This window comes from Platalea leucorodia (assembly GCF_965183815.1).
Source record: "Platalea leucorodia genome assembly, chromosome: W".
Lineage (NCBI taxonomy): Eukaryota > Metazoa > Chordata > Aves > Pelecaniformes > Threskiornithidae > Platalea > Platalea leucorodia.
Genome location: NC_138859.1, coordinates 42,903,343 through 42,915,941, shown reverse-complemented (window position 1 = coordinate 42,915,941; position 12,599 = coordinate 42,903,343). Strand labels below are relative to the sequence as shown.

At 40.5% G+C, this 12,599-nt stretch overlaps 1 protein-coding gene across 2 annotated transcripts in view; it reads left to right on the top strand.

Annotated features, from left to right (window-relative positions):
• Positions 1-225: 225 nt before the first annotated feature.
• LOC309601615 (tyrosine-protein kinase Fer-like) overlaps positions 226-12,599 on the top strand; it is a gene marked incomplete at its 5' end in the record, with an annotated part of 158,509 nt that continues 146,135 nt past the window's right edge. For both annotated transcript variants that reach the window (XM_082334752.1, XM_082334751.1), the window contains 3 exons: positions 226-432; positions 5,230-5,403; positions 9,030-9,129. In XM_082334752.1, the coding sequence (XP_082190878.1) occupies positions 226-432; positions 5,230-5,403; positions 9,030-9,129 (481 nt within the window). The remainder of the gene's footprint in view (positions 433-5,229; positions 5,404-9,029; positions 9,130-12,599) is intronic.

Below are 12,599 nucleotides of genomic sequence, written 5' to 3'. Positions count from 1 at the left end.
TGGTGTTTGAAACTGTTTTGACCCTCCTTTCAGTTGGTTTCCAAGTGGTGTATATATAAGGTAATGTTTAATCTTATGATTATGTTATTTCAGAGTTTAGGCATTAATAGTTGCCCTTTGTAACACAAGTTTTTCTTTCGATATGTTTCTCATTAATCTTGTTCTACTTTCAGATGTGGTGAAGAATCTGTCTTGTCACCTGTGTGGTATAGAGTGCCTTAAAAAATGGGGTTTGGAAGTGACCTGAAGTATTCTCATGATGCTTTATTAAAACTGCAAGACTGGGAACTACGACTACTGGAAACAGTGAAGAAATTTATGGTTATGCGAGTAAAAAGTGATAAGGAGTATGCTTCCACTTTACAAAATCTTTGTAATCAAATAGATAAAGAGAGTACTTGTCAACTGAATTATATCAGCAATGTGTCCAAGGTAAGAAAATCCTTAGAAGTCAAGAGGGTTGGGTTTTTTTGTTAGTTTGGGGTTTTTGTCTGTTTTTTGTAAGTAACAAAGTCCAGCAATTTTTTTTATTTTCCAATGACCTACTAAAATGTGTCACAATAAATATTACTCTCCTGGCTGCTTTGTGAAGTGACTGTCTTATATTCTAATTTATTTAGAGGAAAATGGGAAAGATAATATATGGAATGATAACTGGCTCAGCTCAAAATAGTGTTTCTGTTTGATTCCTATTGATTCAACCTCTTGAGAATTACTGTTGCCGAAGTGTTTAAAATAAGCTCCTTTTTGTCCCTAAGTGGAATATGCAAAAGTCAAGCTCCAGTCTTGCTTTAAGAACAATAAACTAAACCAGGATCCTGAATTTTGAACTTCAGTATTTTAGGTTCCTGGGTTGTCTGCTATTTTGTTTAGCATAGTCTGTTTTCAAAACATTATAGTAAGCTTTTATTTTAAAACAGTTAAATAGGATCTATTGCTTATGTTGGAGAATTTGTGACAGAAATAGAAAAATGCCAGGAAACCAAGGCTAAGCCTAGCATTCCAACTGTTATTCATACCATGGTATATTTTTTTGAAAACAAAGCATTCATTCAGGATATTTCTCATAATTGTAGATTTGTTTAAACATAATTTCGTACCCAATTTAAAATAACTGTCTTGACTTTTTATGAAGGTAAGGCTGTCCTCCCCCTAAATGATTAATCATCACATTTAGAGGAAGTACAATGAAGGTAAAGAGGACTTAAACTTCCCTATTTCACTTGTTGGTAAGCTTCACTCCTGACTTGGATTCCTTCCTGACTAGAGAAAACAATTCTGGTTTAATGGCTTATTCAATTCTTGGCCCTTTTGCTGTAGCAGTGGTTACACAGTCACTTCAGTGTGGCATAAATCCTGATTTCCTCTGCAGGAAAACATCTTTTTCTGTCAGATTAAGTTTTAGACAAAGCAGTTCTTAGCTGGCTTATGGAGTTGCTGCTTGAACGCTAGCCTCTTATGTATGAGCGTGACGTATATCATGTTCATAGGAGTAGGAACATAAATACTCCTTGTGCATCAGTCTAGATTTATACTGGATTAAAGTGGTGATTTGTGTGATTTGAAAGCTACACCGGTATAGCTAGCCTGTTTCAGCTGTCCCGAAAGTATAACCTCATAGCGTTTAGTTTAAATTCCATCCCTCCTCAGTAATTACTGTATTTTTAAATTGATGCTCTGCCTTTTTTCATATGTAGGTTTTAATGGTGTATTTTGGTGTATTTGGAGTGCTTTTCACTCAGTTATGTTTTTCACACACAGTTTGTTACAGGTTTTGTTATCTAAGCTGTGATAATTTTGGTAAACTGATTCAAACATTTTCTGCTTAATGGCAGAAGTCATATCTTCTTTGGGATCCGTCAGTATAAAATATATGGCATAGAAAACTCAAAGATTCATATAGATTTATTGATGATGATAATAATTCTTGCTACTGCTGCCCCAGTAGAATTGCTCTTATGTGCTAGCAAAACTGTCTTGCAGTTATTTTAGGCAGTGAAACTGGGAGTGACTTAAGGCTAGAACAATAAAGGAGCATAGATATTAGAGTATTCAGCATTGCAATCTTTAAGCCTTGTGGCTAGCTCAGTCTAGCACAACTTATGCCAGTAATATGGGTGTCTTTTTTTTTGTGAGCAAATAATATATAAAAAAAAAAAAGCTGAAGATGTATCTTAAGACATTTTCTCCTTGGGTTTGCAGAGAGGCATCTGTGTCATATTTTGAAAACTTGTTTTGGACATTGGCACTTAAGTTGTTCTTCCAGGAGTTATTTTAGCCCCCTTCTCCCATCTTCTGAGGAGGTACCACGTTCCTCAAACTGCACCCTTGATCTCTGTACATCTTTGCACAATAGCAAAAATATTCATATGCTGCTGGCAAATCTTTTGCATGGGCTTGCCTTGAAATTTCACTGTCAACTTAGATTTTAAGGTTGTGTAGCAATACATTGTCTTACTGATTTTTTGGCAATTTCTGACAATTAAAATGTCTGAATTATTGATTATTTTGATTACTTTACTGACATAATTCTAATTTACTTTGCTATTTCATGACACCTTTTCCTGAGAAGAGAGGTTTTATGCCACAAAATATTTGGTCAGATTTTGGTTCTGTAAGTCTAGTATCTTACATTTCCTGACATTTGAAAAACTGTACATATATATTTGATTTTTGGTGTTACGTGACATCAAAAATAAATACCATGATCTCTAATCTTTTATGCTTTTATTTTTTAAGTGTACAGCAAGAATGAGTAATTGGAGACGGGTTTTTTGAAAATGTCTTTTTTTTTTTTTTTTTATGAAGAGACAGTAAACTTGTTGGAAGGCACAGTGGCAGCATCTACTAATGCCAGAAGAGCAGTATCTTTTTCTAAAAAACTTATGTGTATGTATGTATGTCTAAAAACCTCACCTGTTAAACTGAACAATATTTTATTTTGTTGCTTTTGTCAGATTGCATGGTGTGTTTTTTTTTTTTAAAAGGTAATGCTTTGCCTTTTTTGCTATCTGTCCCTTAGCTCTTTTTTTAAATAGCTTTTGCTATTTAAAAATAATAAAATGTAATAATACAAAACACTGAAATCTTGTTTTAACCAATATTTTCTCAGTGTGGAAAGAGATGTAAAGAATGGAGAACGTGCAGATTATTTTTTTTAACTGGAAAGACATTTTTTCACTACGTATATGACTTATGTGGGCTGCTTTAGCTAATTGTAAACTAAGTATTTCTTTAGAGTACCTTTTCTGTTGAAAAATGCATTTGCTGGGCTTTTCAGGATTTGTTGAAACGATTTGCTTAATCAGTAATAAATCAGTCAAAGAGTAAATGCAGAACTCTTACAGTCCTACCTCTAGGAGCTCTCTCATGAACTCTTCTATAACCACAAGACTTATTCCTGTAATAAAGATGTTTAATGTTGTTTTTATCATACACAACTTTGAAATATGTCTTCTGATGTCATTTGGAAAGCGTTCTGTAGTGAAAGGATTAAACAGTTTTCAGATAAAGCCAGGAAACTTTAGGCCCTGACCTTTTAGAACATTACTTTTTAAGCAGTCTGAGACAGCTCTGTGCCAGTCCGTGAAATGTGTATGAGCTAAAGGAAATGTTAAAGATGGTTTAATAAGTATACAGGGATTATCTGTTTTTCATTATATTCTCTAAAATCCCATGTGACTTTTAGCATAGTCATGTAGATTTGGAAAAATATGTGATGGGTTGACCTCAATTGGCAGCAAAGTGCCACAAAGCTGCTCACTTCCTCCCCCCACCCCCCGGGGATGGGGAAGAGAACAAGAAGAACAAAGGCAAGAAAACTCATGGGTTGAGATAAAGATAGGCAAGCGATGCAAAGGCAATCACTCACCACCTCCCACAAGCAGACTGATGCCCAGCCAGTCTCTGAGCAATAACTACCTTCCCAAAAATCCCCCTCCCCTCAGTTTTTATTGCAGAGCATGATGTTATATGGTATGGAATATCTCTCTTGGTCAGTTTGGGTCAGCTGTTCTGGTTGTGTCCCCTCCCAACTTCTTGCATACTCTCAACCTACTCACTGTGGGGGGACAGAGTGCAAAAGAGAGAAGGCCTTGATACTGTGCAAGCACTGTTCAGCAATAGCTAAAACATTGGTGTGTTATCAACACTGTTCTGGTCACAAATCTAAAACACAGCACCATATGGGCTGCTATGAAGGTAGTTAACTCCATCCCAGTCAGACCCAGTATAATACATGTTTATAATGAGATGTAAGAAAATCATAAACCTACCAAACATACATTTTCAAAGGTTTGATGATTTAAGGTTAATTTGTATCTTTAGCAAGAACAAGATTTTAAAAACAGCATATCAGCTGCCTTCAAAAACTGGTAATTGTATTGCAAATAGCCATTCTGCAATTTCAAATGTAGCATAGCAGTCTGTTAATGAATTACCTCTTAGGAATCCAATACTGTTCCCATCAAGAAAGTGTAACAGGATTCTTTAGGGTATAAAATACTTTCATCTGAACTTTTTAATTTCAGGTCCATATCTGTTGTACATTGGAAATCTTTGTTCACATTGCAGTTTGTTCTTTATGCAAGGTTCAAAGCCGCAGTATATTTTGCTGTCCTGAAAACTGACTGGCAGAATGGCCAAGGAAGTTATTAAAATAAGGGTACAGAAAGATTTTCAGTTACTGTGACAAATGAGTAATCTGTTAGCACCTTATGTTTTACCACTGATGGACTGAACACTGATGATATTAATTAATATGGAGCAGCTGATGAATAGTATCCTCTTAAACAATTACAACTCAAATGCATATTACTGTGAAATATTTAGATAAAGGCAGAAAAGTCAGCTTGAAGACAGGACCTGTGATTAGGAAACAAGAGAACGTAGGATGAGGATGTAATCCAGAAAGTAATGGATGTAATCCAGAAAAGGCTGTACAGCTTTCATGGATGTTCAGAAATAGTAAAACACTGCTGAAATGTGACGATACAATATTATGTTTTTGTCTCTGATACTTTTTTTTATGAATAAGTTCAAGGGATGGTTTTGCTGTACCAGGAAGAACTTTTTTAGAAATTCTCAAGGTTCGGGTAATTTAAAAAGAAAAATAAAATTACTGAATTGTTTTAAACAGTGATGTGTTTTCCCCACAGTACCTGTTCATCATTTGGTTATTTGTAAGCCAGAATAAGTAACTGCTTTTCTGCATTTTTTTTTTTTTAATAGTCTTGGTTGCTCATGGTGCAGCAAACAGAACAGCTGAGTAAAATAATGAAGACACATGCAGAGGATCTTAATTCTGGGCCTTTGCATAGGCTTACAATGATGATCAAAGATAAGCAGCAAGTGAAGAAGAGTTATGTAGGTGTTCATCAACAAATTGAAGCAGAGATGTACAAGGTATTTTATTCAACTGTCTTTTTATATATTTATTATAATTTTGTTTAGAAAATTAAGGGTGAATTTTTTTTTTAGTTCTTCTATTTTTGTGCTCTGGTACAAGTGATGATCTGTGATAGGTAGACTGTGCCTAGTTTCAATTTTCGATATTTCCTCCACATTTTCTCTGCCCTGCTAGCTGACAAGGCAGAGATTGAAAATGTTCTTCTATATGAATTTATTTGGACAGATATGGTGGGTTGACCCCAGCCAGCAGCTAAGCACCATGCAGCCACTCATTCCCCCTGCCCCTAGTGGGATGGGGGAGAGAATAGGAAAAACAAAAGTGGGAAGACTTGTAGGTCAAGATAAAGGCAGCTTAAGTGGTGGTGGTGGGGAAGAAACAAACAAGTAATGCAAAGGCAATCATTCACTACCTCCCATGAGTAGACTGATGCCCAGCCAGTCTCTGAGCATTGGCTACCTCCCCCAAATACCCCTCCCTTCAGTTTTCATTGCTGAGCAACATGTTATATGGCATGTAATATCCCTCTGGTCAGTTGGGTCAGCTGTCCTGGTTGTGTCTCCTCCCAACTTCTTGCCCACCCCCAGCCTACTCATTGGTGGGGCAGAGTGAGAAACAGAGAAGGCCTTGATGCTGTGTAAGCCCTGTTCAGCAATAGCTAAAACACTGGTGTATTAACAGCACTTCTAGTCACAGGGGGTATCAGGTAGGCAGAGGGGCAGTGCTGGTATTTGGGATGACCTGCGAGTGTGAAGCACCTCCGAGATGAGTGTAGGAGTGTGTGTTTCTGTTAATGAGCACCAAGCTGGACTAGCCAGTGAGTAGGAGACCTGTGGAGTGGGTAGGAGGGCTCAGGATAGAGGCCAGGTATTGGAGTGTGGTGGGTTGAACTTGGCTGGCTGCCAGATGCCCACCCAGCCACTCTCTTACTCCCCCTCCTCAACAGAATGTGGGGAGAAACTAAGATGGAAAAACTTGTGGGTCGAGATAAAGACAGGGAGAATGCTTACCAGTTATCGTCATGGGCAAAACAGACTTGACTTGGGGAAGAGTAAATTATTGCCAATTAAAAACAGTAGGATGGTGAGAAAAGAAAGACAAAACTAAAAACAGCCCCCCCCCTATTTTTTCTTTCCAGGCTCAACTTTGCTCCTGACTCTTCTGCCTCTTCCCCTGAGTTGTCCAACAGTGCAGGGGGATGGGGAGTGGGGGTTGTGGTCAGTTCATAACACTGCCTCTGCTTTTCCTTCCTCCTCATGCACTTCCCCTGTTCTGGCATGGGGTCCCTCCCATGAGATACAGTCCTTCACTAATTGCTCCGATGTGGGTCCTTCCCACGGGCTGCAGTTCTTCAAGAACTGCTGCAGTATGGGTCCATACCGTGGGGTACAGTTCTTCAGGAACGGAATGCTCCAGTGTGGGTCCCCCACAGGCCACGGTTCTTGCTAGGAGCCTGCTCCAGTGTGGGTTCCTCTCTGCAGGCTGCAGCTTCCTTCAGGGTATATCTATCTGCTGTGGCATGGGGTCCTCCACAGGGTGTAGTGTGGACATATGCTCTGACATGGTCCTCTACGGGCTGCAGGGGGATGGCCTGTGTCACCATGGTCTTCACCAGAGGCTGCAGGGAAATCTGTGCTCCGGTGCCTGGAGCACCTCCTCCCCCCTCTTCTTCACTGACCTTGTCATCTGCAGGTTTTTCTCTCACATTTTTTTCTCACTCCTCTCAGCTGCCACGCAGTGGTTTTTTACCCTTTCTTAAATATGTTATCACAGAGGTGCCACCTGTGTTGCGGATTGGCTCAGCTTTGGTCAGCAATGGGTGTCTTTTGGAGCCAGCTGAATCTGGCTCTGTCCTACTTGGAGGCAGCCCCTGGTCTCTTCTCGCAGAAGCTACCCATGCCATGTAAACCCAATACATGGAGGGACAGAGGGGCTGTGCTGCTCATCAAGGGATTTGTGAATGAGCTTGTGAATTGTGTGGTGTGTGTGCTTTCACTGGTGACCTTCAGTCCTTACCAGCTGCAGAGGAGGAAGGGGACTTGGTTATCTATGCTTATGTTTTGTGTAAGTCCTGGCTGTTAAAGGCAGTGCCTTGTCTGTGGCAGTCTGTGCAGCCCTCTGTCCTCTCTGTGTGTGTCTGGGATGCACACTCAGCCTTGCTACTGGTTGCACCTGCAAATGGGAAAGCAGCAGCCACATCCATCGGCCTGGGATGGAGATCCCCAGGTCTCTGGGCTGGGCTCCAGTGGCTTGGCAGAAGGAATCCCTGGGCTCTGAAGCTGCTGGAGGTGGTGGCCACTTATAACATCCCTTAACATCCTTGGGATCAGAGCTTTAAAAACTTTTGTTAATGAGTGCTCCTTACTGTCCAGAATGTTTTGGGTAGAAGTGGGATTCTAGTCCCTATTCTAAAATATAAATCAAGTGTAAACCAAATATTAAGTTTGCAGGTAGAGCTGTTCAGGGCCTTTTCTGTTACTTTTAGTGTTAGTGGTGGAATAAAAACTGATGTCAGTCATCCTGCTGATGTTGAGAGTGTTGGCAGTGAAGCTGACAGGACTTGGTTTTATTCAGGTGCTCTGGGGAAAGGTTAGTTGCAACTGTCAAAAATCAGGTCTGAAAAAAATCAGTCTGAAAGCTCTACTGAGAGATTGAAAAGCACTGTTTCTTCTTTCTTCCAGAAATGTGGTTGGTGTTGAGGTGGAGATTTAGAGTAGTGTATAGAACTTTTTCATCTAGTGTGATTTTAATAAGCATTTTTTGGTGCTTTTTTTCCACTTGATTAAAATGTACTAATGTTTATGATCAACAAATGTTTAGGAAACACAGTTTTTACACTGTACTGCACTGATGCAAATAGGATAACTGTTTCAGGCCTCAATTTCATCCCTTAAGTTTATTGGTTTTGTTACAGCAAGTAATAGCCTTTTAAGATAACCTCAAGCTAATGAAAAATATGCTTATTTTGGAAAATAAATCCTGTACTTCTTTTTCACTAATGGTATCCCGGTTTTGGCTGGGATAGAGTTAACTTTCTTCCCAGTAGCTGGTATAGTGCTGTGTTTTGGATTTAGGATGAGAATAATGTTGATAACACACTGATGTTTTGGTTCTTGCTAAGTAGTGCTTATACTGGTCAAGGACTTCTCAGCTTCCCAGGTACACAAGAAGCTGGGAGGGGGCACAGCCAGGACAGCTGACCCAGACTGGCCCAAGGGCTATTCCATACCATATGGTGTCATGCTCAGCATATAAACTGGGGGGAGTTGGCTGGGGGCAGCAATTGCTGCTTGGGGCATTGGTTGGCAGGTGGTGAGCAATTGTAGAGTGTATCACTTGTTTTGTGTATTATTATTGTATTATTATACTATTATTATTATTACTACTACTACTATTCTATTTTATTTTACTTCAATTATTAAACTGTTCTTATCTCAACTCACGAGTTTTCTTCCTTTCACCCTTCCGATTCTCTCCCCCATTCCACCGTGGGGGGGGAGTGAGCAAGTGGCTGTGTGGTGCTTAGTTGCTGGCTGGGGTTAAACCACGACAAATGGCAAGATTGTTTGTAATGTTGAGGTTGAGTATTTCTAATAAACTTTATATTTCTGTTTTCTTAAAGGTCACAAAGACAGAATTGGAGAAACTAAAATCTAGCTATAGACAACTAATGAAAGAAGTAAATTCTGCCAAAGAAAAGTATAAAGATGCTGTGGCTAAAGGTATGACTGACTTGTATTAATTTTATTTATTATTGTGGTTTTAGAATGTACTAAAACTTTCAGTGAAACAAGATAATGTTTTTATTTTAAGCAACTGGATTGCAATATTAAAAAAAGTGTCTTAAGACAGGCTAATTGTCATCATATATACTTGATGGTACTGTTTTTGAAAATCAAAACAAATGATAGCTCTAATTTAAAATAAACGGTAGTTCTGTTCTTTTAAACTCATCATTCCTTCAGCAGATATATTTGGAATGTAAAATTACTCAAATTAACTGTAATAGTGGTAAGCAGGTTGCAGCTGTCTCATCTACATTGTAGCTGCAGCCTATTTGCATCCTGTGATCTTTTATGGTTGCTGCAGTGGCAGCGACATCAATTCTTGACACTTAGTAGAATGGATCCAAATTGTTTAACCTTAAGCAAAAGGGGAAAAAGAATTCATTGTTATGCTGGCATGTTTTAAAGCTTTTAAGGGAATGGTGTGTCGAAATTGCATGTGGTTTTGATTCCTGTTGATTTGTACTAATGATTAGGTAAATGAGAATCTTTGTTCTGTTGTCTGTTGATCTGTTGAAATATGTTGTTAATGATTAGTGTTTTTTTTTTACATGCCTTTAAGATTTTTTTTTTTCTTTAAAGAAAATTAATTGGATGGCAGTGTGTAAATATAATTCCAAGATCCATCTTTACTTTTTGTATGACTGCCTAAAATGATACTTATTTTCCTTGGTTCTGTTGTACTATAATTCATAGTGCAGTATAGTAGTTATCGGTGCTGAGAGAAAGATTATTTCTTTCCAAATTTGTCCAAAATTCTGGGTGAAAACTGATAAATGAATGTGTTGAGGGATGTTAAGAGCATGGCTTTCTCCTCCAGCTGTTCTGGCCCAGGACTCCCTCCTGCCTGGCTTCTGGAGCCCAGCCCAGTGTGCCCAGGGACCTGGGGTCTCTCTGTCCAGGCTGAGGGATGTGACTGCCACTTTCCCATTTGCAGGTTCAACCAGTAGTGAAGCTGAGCATGTATCTCGGACACAGGCACACACACAGGCAGAGGAAACTGACATGACCAGTTACACAGACTGACACGGATAAGGCATTGCCTTCAACAGCTCCTATGTATAGGACTCTCATGAAACATATAGACAGACAAGTCCCCTTCCTCCTCTGCAGCTGGTAGAGATAGAAGTTCACTAGCAAAAGTACACACACCACACACAACACTTCAGATTCACAAGCACACACATGTTTGCGGATCCCTCAAGTACTGGCACAGCCCCTTTGTCTGTCAGGTACCCCTGCCCAGATCCTGAGCCCTCTTACCTGCTTCATGGGTCCCCTACTTGCTGGCTAGTCCAGTTTGATACTCACTAGCAAGCATGCACACACTCGTCCCACAGGCACTCTACACTCGCAAGTCCCCCTAGGTATACCAGCATAGACCCTTGCCTGTCTGATACCCCTGCCCAGACCCAGGGCCTCCTACTTGCCAGCTAGTCCAGCTTGAAGTTTGTTAGTGAATACATGTGCACACTAGGTTTTGGGAAGATACACACACTTGGCCCACACCAGCAGCTGGCATCAGGCACATGGGCTGTGATGTGCAGTCCCACTCCAGCTGCTGGCACTGAGCCCCTCACTCACACTGGTCCCTCCCAGTAGCTGGTTTTCAGGGCAAACACTGTTCCCACCCCAGTGGTTGGAGTTTAAAGACCCCTACTCTATCCAGTAGCTGATACCAGAGGCCATGGGGTGCCTACATCCTGGTCTGACTCTGGTAGCTGGCACCAAATCCAATCATGCTGATCCCACCTAGTAGCTGGCATTCCAGGCACAAAATCTGTCGGACACTACCTAGATTTAGAGATCTATGGCCCCTTCCAACTACTGACGCTAGGACCCTTGCTCACTCTAGTAGCTGACAGCACAGGCTGCAGGGTACCTACACCCCCTGTCTGATTCCAGTAGCTAGCACCAAACTCCACTCACACACACGTGTCTCACCAGTAGCTGGTGCTTAGTCCTTGCAGCACACACACATGAGACAGTGAGATTACACAGAGAGACAGTTAAGAAAATATTTAATAAGAAGATGTAAGAAGATAGGATAGACTGCGGTGATCAGGTGCAGGGCTCAGCCAGACAAGCATACTGACTGGCCCCATTCTACCTGCGACCAGCTCCTTTGATAGTTTGCCTGCAGTTTCTTGATAGCCCCTCAATTAGTGTGACTGGCCAGGTTTGTTCTTATCATGACTTCCCTTATCATTTGTCCCTCAGGTTTGTTTCTCTTTTTGTTTATGGCTCCTTTGACCAGATACCCTTAAAGGAGCAGACACTCTCCTTCCATATACCTTTACAGCATGTAAAGACACAATGGCATTGGATAAGAGAAACTATACTTAGTGCTGTTTAGCTTATTTTAACTGGTGTTCACATTCATTTACAAATGTAAATATATACTCAGTTGTTAATTTCATCTAGTTCCCTATCTGTCCTCTATGTTGTTTTAATTTGAAGTTTATCCCCAAGTAACTACATAACATGGGAACTTAGAGTACATAAGCAGCGATCGCTGCCTCCCAGCCAACCTCCCCCAGTTTATATGCTGAGCATGACACCATACGGTATGGAATAGCCCTTGGGCCAGTCTGGGTCAGCTGTCCTGGCTGTGCCCCCTCCCAGCTCCTTGTGCACCGGGCAGAGCCTGGGAAGCTGAAAAGTCCTTGACTAGTGTAAGTGCTACTTAGCAACAACTAACACATCAGTGTGTTATCAACATTATTCCCATCCTAAATCCAAAACACAGCACTATACCAGCTACTAGGAAGAAAAAATCAACGCTATCCCAGCTGAAACCAGGACAATATCCACCCCTTATTCCATACCATCTATGTCATGCCCAGGTCTTACACTTTCCAGTACATTACAATTAATCACCACCACTTTTCCAGTCTCTTGAGATAGAGATAGAGATACACACACACATAGATATAATTTCCTTAGTCTATGGGCCATCCCTCTAAAACATTTGTTGAGTTCATTTAGTCCATGACTTTGGGTTTCATCTGTCAGAACAGTCTTTCAGGGCAGGAGAGGTGGTGTGTGGTGTGGGATTGTTGCATGCTGAAGCCAGTCCCGGTTTTATCACCGCTGCACTTTGCTCGGTTTCCTCAAAGTTCATTCTTCATTAATCTGGGTGATTCTTACTGTATACTGGTTGATATGGCATATAGTAATCATAGAAGTGATGGCATCCAGTATTATATAGCAATTAACATCATACCATTCAGTTCATTGGCTATTTTCACCCAAAATCAAATCCCCTTGAGGTACACATCGGACTTCCCCATCCTCCCGCATCACCCATCAAGTGCACCCAGGTCCTTGAGCAAAAGCAATCCCACAAATGGGTTTGCCTTTGCCCGAGGCAGGAGTAACCCAGACTGTCTTCCCCAGCATATTTT